This window comes from Sceloporus undulatus, chromosome 6, assembly GCF_019175285.1.
Source record: "Sceloporus undulatus isolate JIND9_A2432 ecotype Alabama chromosome 6, SceUnd_v1.1, whole genome shotgun sequence".
Lineage (NCBI taxonomy): Eukaryota > Metazoa > Chordata > Lepidosauria > Squamata > Phrynosomatidae > Sceloporus > Sceloporus undulatus.
Window position 1 is genome coordinate 123,005,683 of NC_056527.1, and position 25,181 is coordinate 123,030,863.

At 42.8% G+C, this 25,181-nt stretch overlaps 1 protein-coding gene across 10 annotated transcripts in view; it reads left to right on the top strand.

Moving 5' to 3' along the window:
- The window catches only part of ZMAT4 (zinc finger matrin-type 4), a 109,866-nt gene that overhangs the window by 83,958 nt on the left and 727 nt on the right, over nt 1-25,181 (top strand). For all 10 annotated transcript variants that reach the window (XR_006104642.1, XM_042475212.1, XM_042475209.1 and 7 more), the window contains one exon: nt 12,107-12,203. Coding sequence is in view for 9 of the 10 variants with exons in the window: in XM_042475212.1 (XP_042331146.1) it covers nt 12,107-12,203 (97 nt within the window). In the remaining variant the exon portion in view is untranslated. The remainder of the gene's footprint in view (nt 1-12,106; nt 12,204-25,181) is intronic.

A 25,181-nucleotide genomic window follows, 5' to 3' on the forward strand; every position in this document is an offset into this window, starting at 1 on the left:
CGCAATGGAGCCACTAGCAGTGTAAGTTATGTGTATTGTTTTGTGCGTGCTTGTTTTCTCAGAGATGCCCTATAAACATTGCAAATGTAGGAACGCTTGAGGTGAGGCACGCGTTTTCTTGCAACAAGTCTTGGGAGGTGCAAACATGCGCCTTGTGCCAACACTGTTAAATACGACAAAAATTTATTCCCATCTTTAGCAGTCATCACGCGTAGTGTGCAAACAGTCCTGAGCGGCGAGGCAGTGATTATTCTTTCCTCCTCCTTTTGGAAGAAACAAAATACCACCTTTATTTCGGCATCAGATTTCTGGCATTGTTGCCCTCGTTTTAAAACTGACGGCTCAGGAGCCCCTGATCTTGCCAAGAGAGACAGATAGATTTATGAGCCGCACAACAACCTCATTTTGATATTCTTTAGGTCCCCTTGAAGACTGGTTCATTACGCCAAGTGCCACTTATGAGGTCACACATTTCAGGCCAAAATGACCTTCCAAAAGAGTTTCAAGTTGAGAAACTCTGCTTTTGAGGGTGATGCAAAAGACGGATGTACACCTCAAGCTTGAGATACAGCTTTGCAGACTCTAGTTTGGGGTAGACAAGGTTTGGAGGGGGGGAATATTTCTCCCCAGCTCCTTGCAACAGGCCACATTCTTCTAGAGCAAACCCAAATAGCTTTATCTTCTTCTGCAGCGCCTCTCAAAATGGTGACCAGTAGTGAGGAAAACGGCAACTCTAAGGTGAACCTTTCATGGGGTTTTCTGGGCAAGGTTTGTTCAGAGGGTTTTTCCCTTTGAGGCTGAGAGTGTGTGACTCCCCCAATGGGTTTCCTTGGCTGAGCGGAGATTCAATCCCTGGTCTCTAGAGTCTTACTCCAACACTCAACCCACTATGCCAAGGTGGCTCTCTGGAATGGTTGAAGAAGTCTTTTTATTTAATGCTGGGCTCTTCCTATCATTAAGTTGTGTTGGATGTCAATTGGTGGCAGCTGATGGCTTCCAGATCAGTGGGGCAAAAAATCCATTCTATATTGTATTCTGAAGTTTAGAGGAGCTATTCAAAGTACCAAATATATCAGCAAATAGGATTAGATAAAGTCCAAGCTAAACCTGGAGGAGATGGAACACTTCAACCATTACTGAGAAGAACCTCAGGTGCCAGAGATCCAGCAGAGATCGAGGCAACTTTGATGGGCAGATATTGCAGTGTTTAGGGTGGGACTGGATGATCTCACTTTTGCCCCTTGAAATCCACCATTTTGTCCTTTTTGATCCAGCAAAATCCCATTGTGATGATATTCCCTTGCAAGCTAATAGCAGTTTAGCTGCCAAGGGTCCTGCCATTCTGGGGGGACCTTATTTGTGACTAATATTAGCTGGATACAGGGGCTCCATCTCCTATTTATTGATCACACTAAACATTTGAGGGATAAGTTCTTTTAACGGAGTGGCCTTTCCATTGCGGGGCATTTTGCTGAGCTTTCTCCTTCATTCTTCATCTATGGCTTGATGGGTACCTCCTCTATAAACAGAAGAGCCAACTAATTGGAAGATCTAACCACTCTTCTTGTGAGACTGGAAGGGAGGGGGATAAAAATACTGGAACATTATAGAATATTATAATATAAATCCTGTGGCGATGTTATAAAATCCCCCACATGGCCTGGGATGCCACTGATGTGGCAGGAGATGGGCAATCAAATACATCGTGACCAAGGAATAAAGTGTATGGCAGAGACTATCAAGAAGCTGAGGAACATGGCAGTTCAGCGCATGTGCAAGAAAAAGAAACAGAAGCCTCTTGAACTCATTACACTCCCGCTGTTTGTTGGCAGCATGTGAGGCTGTGATGCATTGCAGAGACAGTTTTGCCAGGGGACGGCTGGTGAGAAACTGGTAGGGAAAGTTGGCATCAGGAATTTGAGCAGATAGAGTTTCAGACTTTGCAAGCATTCTCCCTGGAACAAAACAGGAGGCGAAATGGAGAAGTAACCAGAAATATGGATAAGGATGAAGGCATCTCTCAAAAGCCGGTCGAAGATGGTTAGGACTCTGGAGCATTTCCGAAAGAGGACCCCCTTGGTACACCGATTCTAGCCATGGTGGCATGAAAATTAATTGGCACAAGAGGCGGTGGCACAATTTTTATTATTAATATTAATATTAAGCATTATTTAGAGAGATTAATATCCTGATCATTTTGCCGTCGTCATGTGCCTTCAAGTCATTTCTGACTTATGGCGACCCTATGGCAAACGTTTCTGGGGCTGAGAGGGTGTGACTCAGCCAATGGTGGCATGAGTGTGAATACATAGAGAACATAAATATGAATCAGTTACTTTAGGTCACACATCCATAAATGCGGTAGCGAATTCCAGCCAATGACATCGTTGTTGGACATTTTCTCAGTGGGTTATCTCAATGTTTCAAGATACCTTATCTCACCCAGGACTAGAAACTTGGGGGGAATGTTTTACATTCCTACTGCAAGCAAACATCATCAAATGTAGTTTGACGTTGTTTCAGAAAATCCCTCCGTTCCTTAGAAATCCCCTTTTTCATGACAAAGATTGTTTGCTGAAGCAGAACCCTAAATTTAAGTTCTGCTCCTTCAGTGCCTTTGATTTAATCCTCCCTTTTTCTTCTATGGAAGAGAGAAATACTGTAAGTAGGAAAAATGCAACCACAGCCTGAACACGAAAGGTCCTGATAAATGATTAAATGCAGCGGGACAGAAATCCTTACTTTTAACATCTGCAGAGAGATGACTAGAGACATCATGTTAGCTGTAGAAACCTTCAACATAGGAACAGTTTTGCATTCGCATTTGGAGTAGTTGTTCCTCAGAGATGCCCAGGGGGGGATTTTTCAATGCAATTCCCAGATTCTTAGAATATACACAAGCCCCAAAGGCCTCTAGGTCATCTAAGAAACCTTTAAATAGTGATACGTTTTAAAAAAACAAAACCTTTCACTGTCTCTTGAAGACAAGGAGCATGATTCTGTTAAAGTTAAAGAGTTTAAAGACCTGTATATTTGAAAGGGAGTGCATTAGGCCAGTGCATTAAAGGCTATTTGATGCAGGAGGCTGGCATAGTTCTCTCCCAATATGATAGGGACTATTGGGATTACTGTCGGCCGTGGGATCCTGTCCTCCCTGCGCATGCGCAAACACACTAATTCGAAATCAAGAAGCCGATGGATACATACTTATGTGATGAATTAATTCGCATTCACACTGCTTTCTCTTTTAGATGGACGCTGCGTTTGTCTGTGCATGTGAGAAACTACTACGTAGTTTGTTGCAATTTTGGATTGCCCCCATTTTCTTCTTCTTTCGGGACGGTGATACATTCCTTCATGTGAAAAAGTCCTATGAACCTCTTTGTATCTGGTCACTTTGTCCTGTCATTGCCCAATTGGTCCCCATCCTCTACCATTTCTTTACAATTCCCTTCCCTTGTCGTCTTATTTCCTAAGAAGGGAGGATGGCAGTTTGTCATTTTTAGCTGATCTTGCTCTTGTTGTTAATTATGTAGCACCACTGATGTGCAAGGCGCATGTAAAACGATAAAATAGACAGCCTGGGAGCAGTGAGAAAGGGAACAAGTGTCCCTTCTAGACCACTCTCTGATGTCATAATTATATGAAATAAATAATGCGCTAATGAACCTGCTACCTGTCCCCTCCACATATTTCATGCCCTATTCCCCACTGTTTCCTGGCTTCTTTCATCTATTTCCAATCTGGGAGCAGATTAAAAGAGAACCCCGAGGAGTCCCGCGCCACAATTTTATTAGCAAGCAACCCTTGGCTTTCTGCAAAGGTGGCTCATTTGCTGACAAATGAGAAAACAACAACAACAACAAACCAGTGAAAAAAATAATTAGAAAGCCAGCCATGACCAACCTTTCGTCAAGCCGGGAAAAAAATAGCTCCACGTTCAGTAAATCCCATCTAGACTGTGAAAGAAAACATTTTCCATCTCTTTCCTGGGTTGTTGTTCTCCTAACTGAAAATAATACAATCTGTCAATGTTTTCAGGTGCTGAACATGGGTGATATGTTTTTTTTTTTCTGTGTGGTGCCAGGCATCTAGTTTTTGTACAGGAAGTCCCCATATTTCTGGGCCCCAAAGAGCTGTCTTAGAAGAACATATAGCCCTGTTATGTGCCCTATTATATGCCCTGTTATCTGATGACTCACCATTGCAAATTAAAGACAAGTTCCATTAATCCGATGAGGAATCTGCTTTTCTGGAAGTTCTTGTTGCCCATGGAGGCTTGCGATGGAATATGCAAATATTCCAAGCTCCGAAAAACTCTGTAATCTAAAAGACTTCTGGTACCAAGCATTACAGGTAAGAAATGCTCAGTATGCATGCCATTGCACCATTGCTTATGCGCACACTGCTTGCAAAGCAAGCTGAGAGGTGAGGAAACGGCATCAAGCCAACTGAAAGACTTTGCATGTGGGCACATGCGGGGAATCTTAAGCAAGTCACTGTGATGTTCCCTACATGGGTTCTGCTTTTTGACCAATTCTGGTTCCTGAGAGTGCTATGGTTCCTAAAGATGTTCCCAACCTGTTGGATAGGGGCTTCTTTTATCTATGTTTATGGAAATCACCAAATCCCATATTAGTGGTGTGAGCCGATACAGAGGACAGATCCCCCAGCATTTGGTACACAGCAGTGGCTTCACATTGCAAATTCTGCACATCTGTGGAAGCAAGGCTGGTGTCTACTCTTCCTGCTCTTCTTCTGAACCATCATAAAGTAAAAGTGTCACTATCTCAGCCACTCATGAGGACAATTCTGCATCTTGGAATGTTTTGGAATCCTAGAGAAAGGAGACTCAACCTGTGCCTTGCATCGTGCCCCATTGTGCATTGTAACACTTGTCTGGCACGGTTGTTACACAAAGGTCACAGGTTGTGCATCCTTTCAATGCCATAACTCTGTGATCTCAACATTACTCATCGTAGTCTGCGATACGGGATGCCAGTCATAGTTTTATCCTCCCTTACAGGTGGCTCTCATAAACTGTCTAGCATAATATGACTGGATCGTGTTAATATAACTTTATGCATCTTATTTTGCTGCAAGGGCCATGGCCTTAAAAATAGAGTGGAAATAATTAAAGGCATAAACACGTTCTTAAAATGTAAATGTCCGTGGTTATATCAGATTCTATAACAGTGGTGCTTCTGGGGGGAAAATAATCTCCTTGGATTTTACTTTGATCTAAACCTGTAATTCATAACAAAACATAAAAGCAAGCACCGGGGAAACGGGTTTTTTGTTTTGCCACTCAAAATGAGAAATTACTTTAACGCCATTAGTTTACTTCTGAAGGGAAGATGTTCATGGGATCTGGGGAGGGGGAATAATAGTGATTTGAGTGTTGAAATTGGACTCTGGAGATCAGTGTTCGAATTCTGGCTCAGCCATAAAACCCACTGGGTATCCTTGGGCAAGTCACACTCTCTCAGCCTCTGGGAAGGCAAAGGCAAACCACCTCTGACCAAGTCTTGCCAAGAAAAAACCCCCATGATAGCATCGTTCTAAGTCCAAAATGACTTGAAGGCACATAACAACAACAACAAACAAACAAAATACAGAAACAGGAGATTAATTCACTAATCCCCCTTCCAAGAAATAGGAATCAATTAATCTGTTTAAAAAACAGGCATTCGTGGGGCTTATGGGTATGTTTCCATGATTTATTCAGAGGCAGGATTTAGGGGATGCATTTTGTACCTGTCCTTCCATTTTCAAGGACATTGCTTCAGCAAGATGCCCGCTGAATATTCAAAAGTTGGCATTTAACGTTGTGCGGGGCTGTTTACTGATTAGAGGATCTTTGTTTGATGAATCACTTGCCTTGTAATTCATTTGTACAATATTTTTCTTTCTAAAAAAGCAACATGATGCCAAAACAATAATGCTGCCCTTTGCGCATGGGATGTGAGAGAAGGGGCAAAGTCATGTAAAATTTAATAAAGGAAGCGGAGCAAGAGGTTGCGTATAGATGGGAAGGCCGCTTTCAGTAATCTGATTTCATTCCAGAGGAAAGGAATGCACCGCAACAAGAAGTAAAAACAAACCAATGTTCTCCGAATTTTCAGTCCCACTCATTAAGATGGGCTTTCATTGATTCCAGTGGCTTCTTATGAATCATTTAGGTAAAGCTCTAGGCTGCATTCACATTGCACAATATGCTAGAGAAATTTTGGTTCCTCAAATGGGACAGTAAGCGGACACATACCAGTGGAAGTTGGTGGCTCCCATTTCAGTGGATCCATTCCAGATATTAATGCAGGCCTTTCAAAGGAGTTATACAAAGGGTGACCAAAATGGTGAAGGATCTGGACAGCATAATGCCTGTTGAGGAACGGCTTAGAAAGCTGGGTCTGGTTAGCCTGGAGAAGAGGAGATCAAGAGGTGACATGATACCCATATTTAATATTTGAAGGGATCTCATATTGAGGATGGAGCAAGTTTGTTTTTTGCAGCTCCAGAGACTAGGAGATGGAGCAATGGATGCAAGCTACAAGGAAAGAGATTCAACCTCAATAATAGGAAGAACGTCCTGGGAAGAAATATTCTGCCTTGGAGAGCGGTGGAGTCTCCTCCTTTGGAGGTTTTCAAACAGAGGTGGGATGGCCATTTGTTGGAAAGACTTTGATTGTGATGGCAGAATGGAGTTGGACTGGATGGCCCTTGGGGTCTCATCAAACTCTATGATTCTATGATTCAGGACCTTGGATTACTCCGTTCAAGCTAGGCAAAACTTGGAATGGATTCAGTGCCCCATTGACCAGCCATCCCAAGGATATGGTGCTCTCTCCCTTGACTCTTTCATTTTTAGACAGGTGAAATGGTCACCTCTTGGAGTGCTTTGGCAGTAGCATCCTACATGGGCAGAGGGATGGACTATATGGCCCTTGGGAGCCTTTTCACCTCTATGGTGAGACTAGGATCCGACGTCCATTTTCTGATCCAGCACTTGGAGCTTTAGTGGGCCACAAAGTCTCTCTGCGATCCATGCATTCAGTGTTTTGGAAGGCCTCCAGCAAAACAATGTTATATAAGGACCAAGCGTTGTTATTCGTCTGTCGGAAGTGGTCTAATTTCCAAAACGAAAGTTTCTGTGAGCTGAGTGAGTGCTCCATTTTCTGTCCCAGATCATTTGGTTACGAGAAAGGAAGAAAAAAAGAAGAAGGAAAAAGAGTAGAACGAAAGTCAGATATAAACAGTGTCAGAAATAATCAGCACATCCAAAGACACTTCTAACAGTAACACTGTGTTTTTGTCAGGGCTTTCTAAAAATACCCTCTAAAGGTATTAAAGAAAATTTAGTGTACTATATACTGCGCAGTCAAGAAAACAACAAGACTCAAAGCGGAAATAACTAGTTACTTTTAATTTCAGTGCTGTAACCACTTGTGTGCATTTAATCCATTTTCCCCAATATAAAAGGGATATGTGATGATGATAAAGATAATGATCAAGATAATAATGAAAATGTCTGGATTTGAACTCCTATGTATAGTAGTCAAAACAAAAGGCATCCCTTATATAAAATGGCAAAATCAAGGTTTGCTTTTGGGCACTTATAGTGGGCCCTTGGTATCCACTGGGGTTTGGTTCTGGGACCACCCCATGGATGCTCAAGTCCCATTAAATACAATGGCATAGGGAAATGGTGTCCCTTATATAAAATGGCCAAATCAAGCTTTGCTTTTCGGGACTTATAGGGGCCCTTGGTATCTGCTAGGGATCGGGTCCATGACTGCCCATGGATACCAAAATCCGTGGATGCTCAAGTCCCATTATATACAGTGACATAGTTAAATGGTGTCCCTTATATAAAATGGCAAAATCAAGTTGGTTTTTTGGAATCTGTATACTTTTTGAATATTTTCAAGCCACTGATGCTTGAATCTGTGGATACAGAGGGCTGACTATATGTTTTCAGTTCATGGATGGTTGAATCCATGGATGCAGAGTAGAAAGTCGGCTGGAAGAAAGTTAGTTGTTTCCAGTAAATTCTTATCAGAAGCAAAGTGAAAGGACTGCCTTCCCGAATCCTAACTCTTTGTCTGGAGATTCAATGCAGTTGAAGGCATCCATTTGTTCAGGTTGATGAACAGCTGCACTCCAGGAGGCAATGTGCAGAAAAGAATGGAAGCTTATGTTTGAACAAGAGGAGCAATTAGTCCTGCTCAGCTCCTGTTTGGCATCAGACACGAATCCCTGTTTGACTCATCTGCAGGTCTAAAGTGTGGGTTGAGTCCTTGCATGGGCAGAAAGACAATTGGGATTTTGCATCCTGAAAAACTGGGTTCAATAAAATCCCTTTTCCAGATAGTTGTGCTGTGATTTGTGTGTGTGTGTGTGTGTGTGTGTGTGTGTGCTTCCTTGATTCTGACTTATTACTTACTTATTTAAAATGTTATATCCCACCCTCTATTATAACAATCTAGCTGCATCTGCACTGCAGAAGTAATCCAGTTTGACACCACTGTAACTGCTCCTGGCTCAATATTATGGACTTCTGGGAAGGGTAGTTTGTTGTGGCACCAGAGCTTCAATGCCACAATGAGCTACAATTCCCAGAATTCCATATCGTTGAGCCATGGCAGTTACAGTGGTGTCAAACTGGATTATTTCTGCAGTGCGAATGCAGTCTCAGATACGTTAACTCCCATGACACTATCCTATGGGATGTTGGGATTGTTCTCTTGCCGAGAATCCTACGTTGTTGCCTTCAAGTTGACACTTGAAGTGTTTTCTTGACAAAGTTTATTCAGAGAATAACTCCCATTATTACCCAATGACACATCCATTACAGTTTACGCATGGGACATGAACAGGAGAAGTGCACAGGAGTGTGATAATCTTCCCATGATTGCACTATTACCACTTTTTAATCACGTTTTAATGATGCTTGCCTCCTCCGTGTGATAGAGTCCCATGTGTGTCTCTGCAAATTTGGGTCTTCACATGTGCAAGCGCTCAAATAAAGATGGAGTTGATGTTGCAGATGTATCCAAAGCACATTCAAGGCATGCAGAGTTTTATTCCGGTTTATCCCGGGTCTATTCACATCAGTTATTCACAGTGTCAATGATACAAACTAAAACCTCCCAATATTGATTACCCCAATTAGTTTTGATTATGTTTCGACAACCCCCACCAAACCTCATCAGATGCATTCAAAATGCACCTGAGCAACAAAGATTCAACACAGATTATTTTCAGCACCTGCAAAACCCCTCTGTTTTCCTTTTGCTGGCAGGCAAAGACTTTTTCTCTCTCTTTCCAAACAGGCATTTTGTGATGAATTGGTTTTGGGGAGTCATTTATTTATCGGAGGTGGGAGGGATGTGCTCTATTTTTAACTTTATTGTTTGCCTTCAAATGACTTCATCCTTCAAAAATTTAATAGTGTTTTAATGTGATGATTGTTTAATTGTGTTTTAACTTTTTTATTACCAGGTTTTTAGCTTTTTCTTTCCCCTTTCCTTTTTCTCCCCCCTTTTATCATCTATAAGCTTTCATGCCAGGAGAAAGGAAGCAGGGAAATGAAATGAAATGAAATAGATGAACTTCTGCATGCAAAACAGGGGTTCTGCTCACTATGCTACAGTTCCTCATTAATTCAGAGTAATATGTCATAGAGAGAGAGAAAGAAAAGAAGGAAGAAAGAAAGAAGGAGGGATGAAGGGAAGGAGGGAGGGAAAGAAAATGGAGGGAGCGAGGGGATGTAGAAAGAGGAAGGGATAGAATGCAGATGTAATTAATTACAGGTAACAAGTAGTTATATTAATTACTTTCCTTTGTAGTGTGATGACGTTACATTTCAAAAGCAACATAAGAGGGAGAAACCATGTAACTCTGACTGCAACCGCACTGCAGAAATTGAAGATTGAAATTGCAGACTGGTACATTTTTGCCAGGCGTAGAAAGTGGTTTGACACCACTTTCACTGCCATGGCTCCATGCTATGGAATTCTGGGAAGGGTCATTGTGTGAGACATTTAGCCTACTTGTCAGAGAGCTCCGGGGCCACAACAGATTGCAGTTCCCAGAATCCCATAGCATGGAGCCATGGCAGCGAAAGTGGCACCAAACCACTTTGTGCGCCTGGCAAACACCTCCCAGTCTGCAACTGCAAGCTAATACTGTAAAGGCAACTGCGCTTCTACTAGTATGGAGGGATGGACCCAAACTGGGTGGATGATGAAATTCCCAGGGGAATGGAGTAAAGAAGATGAATTTTGTCAACATCTTGAACAGATACTTGTTTTCCCCACTTTGCAGATATCCGTCACTGAGTGCAAACAATCACATCTAGGTGATAATCAACAATTAACCGTATTCCCACCCCCAGCTTTTAGAGATTTGCAGAATTTGTCTGAGACCGTCACCATATTTCAAGCATTTACTGTTAACATATGTTTAACTGATAATGGCTGGAGAGCCATCTGTTGAAGCAATGGAGAAACAGAATACAATATTGTATGTCTTGGGCACCATCCAGCTGAAATCAAGCGTTGGAACATCCCATTGATTCCAACGCAAACACATACGCAATATGCTTAACTTTCCCATCAATAGCAACATTGCCCATTGCCTAAATCCCTGTGCAACCAAGTATAAAGAGGGAGGTGAGGTTGAAGTGGGGAAAACAATTCAATTCTTGGCCTACGTTTTAATGGAAGTCATAATCTTTAGGGATGGAAGTGTTCCCATTCTTTCTTTCTGGCCGAATAATAGACTTCTTGGTGCTTGAGAAACATCTGCTAAGAGCATAGTGGCAACCAAGTTTGTTTGGTGCTTGGAGGATTATTCTGCGCAAAACCTACATTGTTTTTCCTGTGCAAAATGTATGGGGCTTGTGCTGAAAATATGCTCTATGCACAAAACAAAGGTGCGTGCATTTCATGCGCAAGAAACAGCTTGCATAGAAACACAGTGTTTCCTGCACAGAAATCACATTTTCTGTACAAAGAGCATGGTTTGTTTGGTTGGTTGGTTGGTTGGTTGGTTGGTTTTGGTAAACCATGTATATTTCTGCATGGAATAATTTACCAAGAAGCTTCACAAAGTGCAAAGAACTGTATATAAGCCTTCGTTTTCTCCCATAGCTGGAAGAATACCAAGGAAATGATTCTTCCCTATATATGAAGACTTAGGCCTGTTACAGACTGCCAAAATAAAGCTGCTTTGGGTCTCTTGGGAGGTATGCTGTTTAAATGATGCATGCATCCTAAGAATCCGGAAGCTGCACCAAAGCCATGCTCCAGTGCTTAGGAATGGAGTGTGGCTTTGGCGCGACCTCCGGACTCTTAGGACACATGCATCATTTAAATAACATACCTCCAAAGAGACCTGAAGCAGCCTTATTTTGGCAGTCTGTAACAGGCCAAATATTGCAAATATGGGCATCCATAATATAAATCCTTTTCCTGCGCTCATTTGAACACACTCCATTCAGCAGGAAGGCCAAATCTATGAAAGTTTATGCTACAACTAGTTTTGCGCAATTAGTCTCAAAGGTGCTACAAATTCTCTTTGCATATTGATTTTCCAGACTAACAGTACTATGTCTCTAATTTCTTGGAGAGTAAGCTATCAGTGTCTTATCGTATCTTATATCTTATTCTTGTAGAGACCTCTCATGTCCCTTTCACATTACATAACGACGCAGTATGATACTGCTTTAATGCCCAGGTTCCTTATCCTTATGGGCTTCCTAATGCTTCTGCCATTTTTAAGGGCGGTTGGCTTAGAAATCTCTCAGCCATGGATCTCTAGTGCTTTCCACCAACGAAATCCTAGGATCCCATAGGATGCAGCATGCAGTTAAAGTGGAATATAGCTCTGCAGTTCGTGTGATGTGAAAGGATTGCTGAGAGGCCCAAGTAGAAAACGCTCTTGCGATTACAGCCTGCAGTTTTGTCCTGCTTTCCACCATAGCGATCTGGCTAGCTGTTGCGAGAACCTTGAGCATCTTCACTTGAGCCCCTTGGCAAACCGTTGTGCCCATGACATTGTGATAAGAACTTGTGCAGCTAATTCTGTTGCATTCTGTTCCCAGGTCTGAAGCGGAGCTATACTTGTAACATCTGCAGCGTCACTCTAAACTCAATAGAACAGTATCATGCACATCTGAAGGGCTCCAAACATCAGACCAAGTGAGTCTATTTCTTCCCCATCTTGTTGGCACTTTTGCATTGATGAGTAAATAAGACTGAGTAGGGCTGCGTCTGCACTGCAGAAATAATCCAGTCTGACACCACTTTATCATGGCTCCATCCCATGGAACTCTAGGATTTGTAGTTTGTTCTAAATATCTCACCAAACTACAGATCCCAGAATTTCATAGGATTGAGACATGGCAGTTAAAAGTGATGTCAAACTGCATTATTTCTGCAGCCCAGGTCAGAACAACACCATCTTTTTAATCCCTTTCCACCACGTTTACTCTGGAAATTAGGGTCTCTTTTGCACTATACACTTGTAGAACTATGATTCCTCTTTACTGATACAGCTGCATCCTCTGGAATCCTGGGATCTGTAGTTTGAGATGGTCATTAGAATTGTCTGCTAAAGAGCCTCATCAAACTATGTATCCCAGGATTCAATCGGATGAAACCATGACAAAGCAAAGTGGTACCAAACTGCTATCATTGTGTAACATAAAAGAGACCTAGGCCAAGTCATATGGTGTACTCACATATGGCGCTGGCGCACTGTATAGTAGTTGTGTGCCTTCAAGTCCTATCCGACTTATGGTGACCCTAAGGCGAACCTATCATGGGGTTTTTCTGGAGCTGAGACTGTGTGACCAGTGGGTTTCCATGGCTGAGTGGGGAATTGAAACTGATCGTCATAGTCATAGTCCAACACTCACATCACTACAACTCTCTCTCTTCGTGTGTGTGTGTGTGTGTGTGTGTATGAGATGATGAGATGATGAAATCTCCAATAGAGTTTTTCTTTAATGTTTTATTTTCTCCAACACTCTTCTGTTTGTGAAATTTTGCGATGCTGCAGTGTTGTGATAGTGTGATTGTGCAGTTCTGCCCTTGCAGTGCCATCGTCTTGCTGTTGCTCTCTTGCAGCAGTTCCCACCCACCACCCAAAACAATTCGAAAACATTCCTCAGGAACCCTCCTCCAGGATTCCACCTCCACCAAATTCTGATTAAGAAACCCTTCTGGAAGAGCAAATGTGCAAAAGATGTCTTGAATCCAATTGAGTCAGAGTCCATTATCATTCCTCTCATTTAAGTTCTACATCTCCTCCAGGTTTCTCGCAGGGATATGTCTTTGGTTTCTTGTTCCTACATTCCCCCTTTTGCTTTCATACTGAGATCATCTCCTTTTCTGGCTTGGTAATGTTCTGTATTTTTCTTTGTAATTTCCTCTGCACGTCCCTCCAGCATCTTTGAATATGAAAGGCCTTGACCAAAACTTTTCCACTGAATTTTTCATTGCTTCGCTTTTTCAGATCATGCAAATGATTTTTCTCTAGACCTTTTCCTACCCCTCTGGGCTGCTCTGCTTTACGAAGGGAAAGTACACCTTTGCTCCAAAGAGATGTATTAAAAGTTAACTTGACTTAAATTGGAATGCAAGAAGCGCATGCGGACAGAGGAGATTATAAGAAATGTCAGATATCATGACTGTAAAGCAAGACCTGATCGCACGCCGGCTCACTTAATGAACGGTGACGGTGCATACACATCTTTGTTGTTGTTGTGTGCCTTTGAGTCATTTCTGACTTATGGCGACCCTAAGGCAACCCTATCATGGGGTTTTCTTGGCAAGATTGGCTCAGAGGAGGTTTGCCATTGCCTTCCTCTGAGGCTGAGAGTGTGTGACTTGTGCAAGGTCACCCAGTGGGTTTCAGGGCTGAACTGGGAATTGAACCCTGGTCTCCAGGGCTGTAGGCCAACACTCAAACCACTACACCACACTGCCTCTCTTTTGGACTGCAACTCCCCAAATCTTCAACTGGAGGAAAACTGGGATTGGTAGTCCCCATTCCTTACTCAAGTCTTTTCAGTTCTAGAGAAGAGTCATGATGGGCTGCTGGATTTTTTGCGATGCTCTGGTCCCGCTCTTCCATCATTCTCATTGATACATCCTACTGACTAGGTATATCTTCACAAGGGAGAGAGGTATCTCCAGATCGCATTTGGTTTCCATTTCAGAATGAATTGTGAAGTCGAAGGCTTTCATGGCTGGCATCCATAGTTTTTTGTGGGCCATGTGACCATGTTCGAGAAGAGCTTATGACGTTTCGCCAGCATCTGTGCTTGGCATCTTCAGAGAAAGAATTTCTTTGAAGATGCCAGCCACAGATGCTGGTGAAATGTCATAAGCTCTTCTTGAACATGGTCACATCGCCGAACCCCCCCCCTCCCTAAAAACTATCAAAATGAATTGTCCAGAAGCTCCTTTCGCACTGCACAATTATAGCACTATGATCCCACCATAAATGCATGGCAACATAACTAATTCATATTTCATACCTTTCAAAGGCACATCTTACATGAGAAGTGTGTACTTTTTGTGAGAAAGTCTGTTCCAAAACATGTGTTTAAAAGCTTGTTTTAAATACGCATTTTTGTGTGGATTGGGGTTGGGGGAACCCACACAATTTTGCAGATTGGTGTGGAAAAGGGATGAAAGAGAGGTATGAAGCTGTGGGAAAGTTGTGCAAACTGGAAGTGGACGGCTCCATCTCTCTCCATCGCAAGGAGAGTTGTCTCCCATCTGTTGGCTTGTTTTCTTTCAAATTAACATTCTTATCATTGCTTCTCAATGTAATCTCTCATCACTTATTCATCATGATTTACATTTGCTTAGTGCCTCCTGAGACACTAATAAAGTGGAGAAAAAGGAAACCTGATATTATCAAATTCATCAGCAAGAATGTTCACAAATTTAATTAGAAATGACAATTAGAGACACTCGCCCAGCCAGTTTTCAGCAAGCAATTGCTTTGATCGTTCTCACTTCCTCTCTAGGTTTATTCTTGGAGTTGTTTTCTTTGGAGCTGAGAAATCAGAGATTCTGTGGATTGAGATATTCATGTCTGGAATGCATTTGCTGCAAAAATTGCCAAAGGCAGAAGAGGAGGAGGAACATTAACTATCTCACGTTTTCCCCCAAACTCAAAGAAAATGGCTCATCTGTTCAATGGATTTTGAAAAGTCTGTCCTTGGGTCCCATCCCAATATTAAACAAACAAGGTTGCCAAGTTTGGGGCACTTAAGGCTGGCCTGTATAAAGTTGCTTCAAGTCTTGGGACAGGAGAAGCTCTCATGAGATATCAGGTTTCCATGCAAATGGCAAGCCAGCCCTCGCAGGATGAGAACTTCACTCAAACAAACAAACAAACTGAGAATCTCTTTCTCTCTTTCTCCGCAAAACATGGATAGATGCAAAAGGATTTTGTTGTTGTTAGGTGCATTCCAGTCGATCCTGATTCATGAGGCTGAGACATCTCCAAGTCTCTCTATTTTCCACTGCTTTGCTCAGGTCCTGTAAATTCATACCCATGACCTCCTTAATAGAGTCCATCCATCAAGCCTGTGGTCTTCCTCTCTTTCTACTTCCCTCCACCTTTCCCAGCATTATGGTCTTTTCTAATGAGTCAAGCCTTCTCATAATGGTGCCAAAGTATGACAACCTCAATTTGATCATCTTGGCTTCCAGGGAGATTTCTGGCTTGATCTGTTCAAGGACCCATTTGTTTGTCTTTTTGGCTGTCCGCGGTATCCTCAGTATAGAATCATAGAATCATAGAGTTGGAAGAGACCGCAAGGGCCATCCAGTCCAACCCCCTGCCATGCAAGAAATCCAGATCAAAGCATCCCAGACAGATGGCCATCCAGCCTCCGTTACTCTTCTCTAGCCCCACATTATCTCAAATGGAGTGATTTTCTTCTTATCTGTTTTCTTCACCGTCCAGCATTTGCGTTTGTACATGTTAATATGGAATACAATGGCTTATACAATGGTGTGTGTGAAATACGCTGCAAACAATGTAAGGAGTAATTGAAAACGAATCCACTGAAACGCTGAATGATTTTATCTTCCAGACTGATTGACTGGCGACAACGTTTTTCAAGATCTTTAAGATCTAATCATTTCCGATTATGACTTGTTGGGTTTAATGTTTGAAAGCAGTTTGCAAGTTTTTCCTAAAGTTAGTAACCAGACATTTACTGAGGAAGACACATTGAAACAGGACATCATCTAGAAGTCATAGATATAGATATAGATACTGTATAGATATAGATATAGATGTGATTTTTGATACTCCACTGTCTTTGTTTTCTGTGTTTGGTTCAGCATTTGTTTATGTAATACGTTGATTCCTCCTCCTTACCTTGTTTGCATCGTATTTCATGTTTACACCTTTCTACCCTTCAGTGCTTTGCATATATTTAGATCTGTTGTATAATTGTGTTTTTGCAGTTGCATTGACTGATGTTATATGTTTGCTGTTAACAGTGGGCTTTTTGGTTTGGATTGGCATCAACCTGGCCAGATAGAGAGGATGAAGGGTGGCATCATGCCAGCCACCTTCCCTGCAGACAGACTCCTGACATCTGGGGTTTAAGGCTTGATCGCTGTGAATAAATGCTCACCAGTCAGCTTGGTGGAAATGTGGCTGGTGCTATGAATTTCTGGGAACTGTAGTTTTGTGAGACATTTAGCCTTCTCGGTCAGAGTGCACTCAAACTACAATTCCCATGATTCCATAGCACTGAGCTATGGCAGATAAAGTGGTGTCAATCTGGTTTATTTATGCAGTGAGGATGCAGCCTTTGTGAACCTGGCCAGCCAGATACTGGACCAGATGAACCAATGATCTGACTCATTTGAAGGACTCATGTCCTTAGAGAAACACCAACAGTTTCTGTATGCCCAGGAGCTGATCCTATCTCACTTGTTTCCCTGGAGATACTCTAACATTCGAAGCTGTGATCTTTGCTGTGAGCCAAGTTGTGCCAGATCTGGCAGTATTTTGGCTTCTGAGCTTTTGCTTCGTGTCCTTTTGCTTTCCGTTTCCAACCGGCGGATGAAAGCCTTGGTCCACAGCACCTCTAAAGGGACGTCTAATATGTGTTCAATTTATTTTCTCATTAACATTATCAAAATAAATTTGATATCTCGAATTGAATTGGCAGCCGACCAACTAGACAAGGGCTTAAAAGGGCTGGGAGAGGTTGGCTGTTCTTTGGCTTCGTGGCAGCGAAATGCAGGTCACGCTTTGGGCTGGAAAACGAAGCTGCCCGTCGCTTTTGGAGACCTTCGCTCTCATTAACAGAAGCGAATCACATGGGTCAACGTTAGCCAGGATGATTTCCCAGAGTGATCTCACAAAGCAACAGGGATTGCAGGCGTGCTGGTTTTGTTGCTCAGACTAATTCACGCCTCCGTCGTGACCAACTTTGGAAGTGTCATGGAGTTAGAAATGCAAGAAAACACACTGTTACTATTACCACTTATGCAACTACTATTACTATTGTTTTTTGTTGCTGTTGGAACAAACTTAGTCCAAAATTAGAAAATAGACAATCAGTTCTGGAAGGCCTGTGGAAAGAGAAAAGCATTCAGCTGTTTATGAAAAGAGAGTAGAGAGGGTGCCAGTCTACTTCTCTAGGAAGAGAGTTCCAGAGCCTGGAGCAACCATTGAGAAGGCCCTGTCTCTTCCATCTTCTCATCAAATGTATTTGTGAGACAGAGAGAAAGGCCTTCTCAACAGATCTCAAAACACAGGGCAGTTCATAAGGGAGCATATGGTCCTTCAAATAACCTGGACCTGAGCTGTATAGGACTTGATAGGTCAAAACCAGCAGTTTGATTTGTGCCTGGAAATGGAGTACCATCTCGTTGTTTCTGACTTACGGTGATCCCAAGACAACCCCATCACAGGGTTTCCTTGGCAACATTTATCCAGAGGAGGTTTTCCATTGCCTTCCTCTCAAGCTGGGAGAGTGTGGTTTGCGTGAAGTCACTCAATGGGTTTCCATGGATGATGAGGGACCCAAACCCTGGTCTTCGGCATCCTGGTCCAACGCTCAACCATGGTGACAACACTGCAAATCCCAGGCTTCCATAGGATGTTGCCATGGTGGTTAAAGTGGAATCGTAACACTATAACTGTGTGGCTTGAAAGAGACGCTGGAGAACATTCTGGCTCCAGTTTGGAGACCATGCTGAAACTCTGCAGGTCAAGCAGGGCTTTTAGCTTTATCTATTTATTCATTGAAAGCTGGGTTTGTTTTATTTCAGATGTGCCAGGACCTAATCTCTAGAAGAAGAGCTTTCCTCAAACTTCTCTCATTTTACCTACGGATTGGTTGCTATACTTGGAGATGCTATCCCAGAATAGCAGGCTTGTTGTGAGCAACTGGGGCATCTATCAGCTTTTGCATTAAAATGTGTCCAGACCCTCCAAAACATCTGGCATGGAGGACAAAGATAACAACTTTAATTAGGGACTTGGGATACAAGACAAAATGATTGAGGCATTGTGTAAGTGGCTCTTCCTGGAAGGAACATGGCCTTCTCTCCCCATACAAAAACAAAGAGCTCCCTCCCCACAAAAAAACCCTGACACATGGGGCATTGAGATGCCACACAGTTTGTCGAGTGTGCTGTTTGTGCTGATCGCAGGACTCACAATCAGCCTAGTTTCCATGGAGATCAGTGGTAAGTGGATGGCAAGAGTTTCGTGGCGTTCTGTTAATGGGGTCATGCCAGCTTCAAAACAGGTGGAGGAAGCCATCTAACAACGTACCTCTTTCCTTTTGGTGGCACTCCAAAATTGACAGAGCCCTGGGCCCAGTCCCAATTTTGGAGACATCATTAGTTTGGATAAACATGTGTGTTGATTCTTCCTAGTTTCAGATGCACCCTTGATCTGTACTATGGATTTCATTTCCAGACAAAAGCTGAGATTGTGCATTGTAACTATGATAACAGAGTTCGACTATCATAGCTACCTCAGAAAATGCTGCCATCCTGCCAAAACCTACCATTTTCGACTGGCAGCATCCCCAGGCAAAGGGCTGCCAAGGTGCTACAGATCAAGTGCTGAAAATGTCAGCAGCACTCTCCTGATCTTGAAAACAGGCAGCTGGAGAGATTCCTTGGAGTCCTGCCACAACTGCTTGTCTAAATGTGCTTCATGACCAGGAGAACATTGCAGTCATTAGTCAGAATTCAGGATCAGATTTACAGATGCATAAAATGGAGTTACACATCTGTAATGGATCCGGATTCATGGTTCCTACATATTCACAATGGTGGCATTATTGCCATGACAATAATGGACCCCCCAACTTTACCAGGCAGCAGCCCCACAGAGAAAAAAGGGTCCATTCATCTTGAAATCAGGGCATGGGCAGATACCATTTCCACCCCTTCTCTTGCCAGTCAGCTAGGCTGTGATAAGGAAAAGTGGCAGAGGACCTGCTTTTGGTGGTCGCAGCCTTGCAGGCTGGCAGGAGGCAGGACTGGAAACATCATTGCCAAAAAAGTGCCCAAAAATGGGTTACCATCTCTCGATGCAGCATTTTCCCCTGGTGTAGACAGGCTCTTAGGTTTACTTAGTAAGGAGATCATGTCAAATGCCAGGCATCATTTCCAAGTGCCCTAACCTACAGCACCTTGGAACCCCTTCATTTGGGGCATTGCCCGATGGGAAAGGTAGGTTTTGGAGGGTCACGCTCAGTCATTACTTACTGTAAACGTGACTCTCCAAGAATAATAAGATTGTAAATTTGGTTTACAATCTTCTAACTACTGAATATGATGCCAACCTGGGTGTTGACATATTTACTGCTCCAAAATAATGTCTAATGATGCCATCATTTTGCATCCGGCTGCAGGGATGTATCCAGATGTTTCTGGGACCCTGCCATGGAATGGCCAAGAGGGAAGAGAACCTCAGACTCAGAGTCTAATAATAATGATGGTGATAATTTTCTATAAGTCACCAGATTGTAGATCTGCACATGGATTTATTATGCTCCACTGAGTCATAGAGGACTGCAGCCATAGCTTTTAACCAGATTTCTTCTTTATATTTGTTCCTAAGAAAAGAGGGGAGGGGATTTGCGGCAGAAAACAGGTGTGTGTAGGCTTCTTAATAACAATCCCTCCGGTAATTTTTCATCACAACCTGTCCTCCCCACCTCCTTCGGTATTCAAAAGCAGCTGGGGCGTTGGGCAATTTTTAGATGGAAAAACTCCCATAAGAAATAAATCCTCCCCTGAATTGCTCCTCTGCTCCAGATAGGAGCTTTCATGGATGCATTTTGTAAAAAGGAGAAGGAAACGATTGAGGAGAATGCTATGCTACTGAACCATACCCCATGTAGTTGATTCATGGTCCCTGTTAGAGCTTGCAAATGTTCCCCCAGCGGACATGGCTACCAAACTGGTACGAGACTTTGGAAGGTGGAAGTCTGTCAGGCACACTGTGCCAAACCCCACTTAATCCCAGTTGAAAATGTCCTTGTTTTCTAAAACTTTGGGGTTTACTTTAATATTGTTTTATCACCCTGTATGCTTTGATGACATGTACTGTATATGTCACTTTGCTTTTGTTGTCATTAACTGCCATAAAGTCCACTTCGACTTATGTCAACCCTATGAATGAGAGACTTCCAAATCACTTCTGTCACTGACAGTCCTTCTCAGGTCTTGCAGATTCAGGGCCATGACTTCCCTGATTCAAGTCTATCCATCTGTAATCTAATCTTCCTCTGTTCCTGCTGCCTTCTACCTTGCTTTATTTTGCTTTACCATCTGCTTTACTTACATTGTATTTTTTTAATTCTATCTAGATAGACTCATCCCTCCATATTTATGGCTTTGATATTTGCGGATTTCATTATTCACGGATTTGATGAATATGTTCTTTCTAGGAATATCTAGGTCTCTCCAGTGCCACTTTATGGTCAATTTTAACTAAAAGTTGCACCGAAAGACCTAGAGATTCCTAGAGAGGCCAACCTACTAGGCCTTTGTAGCTCCTCTAGCGCAGTCTTATGGTTAGTATCTGTCAGACGTTGACTACAGAGTTGCCTTGGAGGAGCTAGAGATTCCTAGAGAGAACACTTTACTAGGCCTTTGTAGCTCCTCCAGCGCAGTCCTATGATCAGCGTCTTTTGGACGTTGACCACAGAGTTGTCCTGGAGGACCTAGAGATTCCTAGAGAGGTGTCCTCTCAGGTAAGAACATGGTGTTCTTGTTATTTGCGGTCTTGCCATATTCACGGAGGTCTTGTGCCCCTAACTCTAGCAAATATGGAGGGACAAGTGTAATCTGTTTTATTATTGTATAGTATAGTTTTTTATTTCCACCTCTCGGTCTTTCCTCTTTGCGGTGCTTAATTCCCATGCAATCCTGAAATAGAGCAACCATCCCTAGTGTTGACTGAGAAAGTAGGGCTCTTCTCCTTACCAAGCCTCCCAACAAAAACATTGCAATTCCTTCCGCTGACGCCTGGGTGACTTAATGGGGGCTGGTGTGACACGCCGCATAGTAACTCTTGGTTTTATTTAGCCTGTGAGCACAGATGCCTAATTGGAGCTGGTATTTGTTAACATAAGCTGCTTTGTCATCCCAAGATCTGAGCTAATCAAAATATTATATCTATCATGCCGGAGAAAATGTCACTTTCCCCTTATGACTGCATTTCCGTCATAAAGGTTCGCTCTGGTTATGCTTGGGATTCGAAAGCAACATTACAGCGCCTAGCTGGGTTGAGACGTGTGGACCTGAGGTTGTTGTTGGGGTTGTGCAGCTGTTGTTGTGTGCTTCCAAGTCAATTCTGATGGATGACAACCCTGTCGTAGGGTTTTCTTGGCAAGGTTGATTCCAAAGACATTTGCTATTAAGCTCTTCCTCTTAAGCTCTTTTTTAAGGTTAAATAGTGCAAGACCCCTTGCAATCTTTTAAACCAGGAAAGTGCTGCTCTTAGAGCAAGATGGAGGGCAAAATAAAGGTCGAAGAAACCAAGATAGACAGCCCAGGGTTTATAGTGCCTAACTCTTGCAAAGGTGGCTTTTGAATCCTTGAGTTTGAAACCATGTTGGGTTGCCATTTCTTCTTTTTCTGAGAGGCTCCTCATTATTCAACACAGATATGGCAGCTAGACCTATCATGGTCCTCATTCCTCTGCTAGCAATAGCTGTGGATACTGAATTGAGCCAGTGCAGAGGGAGGAAATTTTGCATCTGTTTGTTTCCAAAGGGCATCACAAAATTCACACATTCCCCATCTAAGCTAGAGAGAACTTCAGATTTCAGAAAACGGCTGCATGGAAAAAAGGAACTTGTAACAGATTTTTTCATCCCAGCGGAGGACAGAAGGTACTAGAATGGAGGGAAGCTGGAACAGTTGCCATCAGCCTCCTGAAGACTGGGCCAGGAGCCAGACGGAGCCTCGGAGAGCTTGCAACCGGTAGGGAAAGCAGTAAAAGGAAGCTCAGCAGCCTGGCCAGCTGGCTGAAATGTCCATTTCGTGATCCAAAAGGACCCAGTCCCAAAGAGACCCCAAGACTGAACGATTTCCAAAGCATGGTGCCAGTTTCTAAAGTAGTCTTCTTTGACCTCCTGCTAGGAAGACCACATTCAGGACTGTTCTGCTCTTATGCCATTATATTGAAGTGGTTTTCTCCTCTAACAGAATACAGTAATCTGTACCATAGCCCTATATAGCTTATATTCAGACTCGCCTATAAGTCAACCTCATGTATAAGTCGAGGGCAGGCTTTGAGGACAAAATGATGGACTTTGCTTTGACTCTTTGGATAAATCGAGGTTCCAAAATAGGACACGGGTGCACATAACCTGGCATTAAATCCAAAGGGATTTCAGTCTTTGCCCTAAATCCACTTTTAGTCCTCACTAGAATAGATAGACTCATTGAACCCCTTTTATTCGTCTACACACATTGACTCGCCATTCAACAATTCATTGAATGGATCTGCTCTAGGTGGGATTAACCAACAGGATTCCATCATCTGCAGCTTGAAACAAAAATGTAATTCCAAAAAGCAAACCTTGATTTTGTCATTGTATATTAGGGAGTTATATATACCCTTAAACAGAGGCTGGATAGCCATCTGTCAGGGATGGTTTGATTGGGAGTTCCTGCATGGCAGAGGGTTGGACTGGATGGCCCTTGCGGTCTCTCCCAACTCTATGATTCTAATTTGCTATTTTACTGTGCCATTGTATCTAATGGGACTTGAGGGTTTTGGTCCTTGGCTTATCCTGCACTTTTGAAAACGTACCGTCCAGACGCAGAAAGGTCTCTCTCATTCCAGAGGACGGCTTTACAAGCGCCACTAAAACCGAACCCCTTTATTGGGCTGCTTTTGGGCAACGATTTCCTCCGCTGCGTTCATCTTCATCCCCTTTTAAAAGCAGAAATCTACAGAATAATCAAAATCCATTCCGGGGAGACGTTCCACTTTCTCTCTCCCTGGTTAGTTTTCTATTAAACGCCAGGAAATTTGGTTAAGCACCGGCGCTATAAAGCACATATGTCCCAAATTAAAACAAAAAGATGTGGCGGGGTTTTTTTTGGGGGGAGGGACAATTTGAATCGTTGTGACATTTATTAATAGCCACGAGTTTATTCTGTGCGCTTTCTTCTTCGTGCGGGGAAGTGAGTAATATATGAACCAGAAGTCTGTAACACCATAATAATTCCGGCAGATGAATAATTATAAAGGCTAGTTGGGATTTAAAGGCATTTTAATTTATCATTACTTCTGTGCTGCTCCAAAGTGTCTGAATAATTACCCGGCTTCTGAAAAAGGAGGGTGTAATATATCTATCATTATGAGATTTCAAATTCCAATCTTTCCTTTCTTCTTCTTCTTTGGTGTAAGGGGGAAATAGTTATCTTGATCTGCTTAAGTGCTTTGATTTCCCTTTGAACGCCATCGGATTGATTGTGGACTGGGGCCATTTTTCATTGTTTGAGTGACTGCTTGAATTTTTTCCCCTTCCTATACACCAGAAGAAGACATTTGTTCTCTTACTGTTAGGCATTATAGAATAGAAGATTGCAGCTTAAAGGGTGGTGCGTTTAGTTTTGGTGTTGGGGATCCACAGTTGAATTCGGTTCACTTCTCCCTCCTTGGAGGTCTTTAAGCAGAGGCTGGATGGCCATTTGTCAGGGATGCTTTGATTGAGAGTTCCTGCATGGCAGAATGGGGCTGGACTGGATGGCTCTTGTGGTCTCTTCCAACTCTATGATTCTATGGGTTCAGTTCACAATTCACTTCAATCTGAAGGGCCCCATATACCCAGAACACAGGCCTCCCCTCCATGTTGCATGGATTAATTCCCTGGATTTTAAGGTGAGGTGATTTATGATCGTGGTAATGCCACCATGTGAGCCAAAATGATGTAGTGGTTTGACTATTTGAGACCAGGGTTCAAATCCTAGCTTGGCCATGGAAACCCACTGGGTAACCATGGCCAAGTCGCACTCTCTCAGCCTCAGAGGATGGCAATGGCAACCTCCTCTCTGAGCCAAGAAAACCCTGTGATAGGTTCACCTTATTGTTCTTGCATGCCTTCAAGTCATTTCTGACTTATGGCAACCCTAAAGTGAAGCTATCATAAGGTTCTCTTGGCAAGATTTGTTCCGAGGAGGTTTGCCATCGCCTTCCCCTGAGGCTGAGAGAGTGTGACTAGCCCAGGGTCACCCATTGGGTTTTATGGTTGAGCAGGGAATCGAACCCTGGTCTCCAGAGTGGTAGCCCAATGGTCAAACCACTACGTCACGCTGGCTCTCAGGTTTGCCTTAGGGTTGCCATAAGCTGGAAATTACTTGAAGGCAAACAACACACAATTCTGCCAGGATCATGAATACAGAGCATAGGTGAATATGGTCCAATAACAATAGGTTACAAATCCATAAGTGCAAGGCAGAGGGCCTGGCATTTTAGTTAATAGACAAATAAGACCTGAATGTGTGTGTGGTGGTGGTGGGAGGAATCGAATTAAATTGATTCATTGGTTCTTACTCTGAAGCATGTGATGATGATGATGATGATGATGATGATGATGATGATGATGATGATGATGATGATGATGATGATGATGATGATGATGA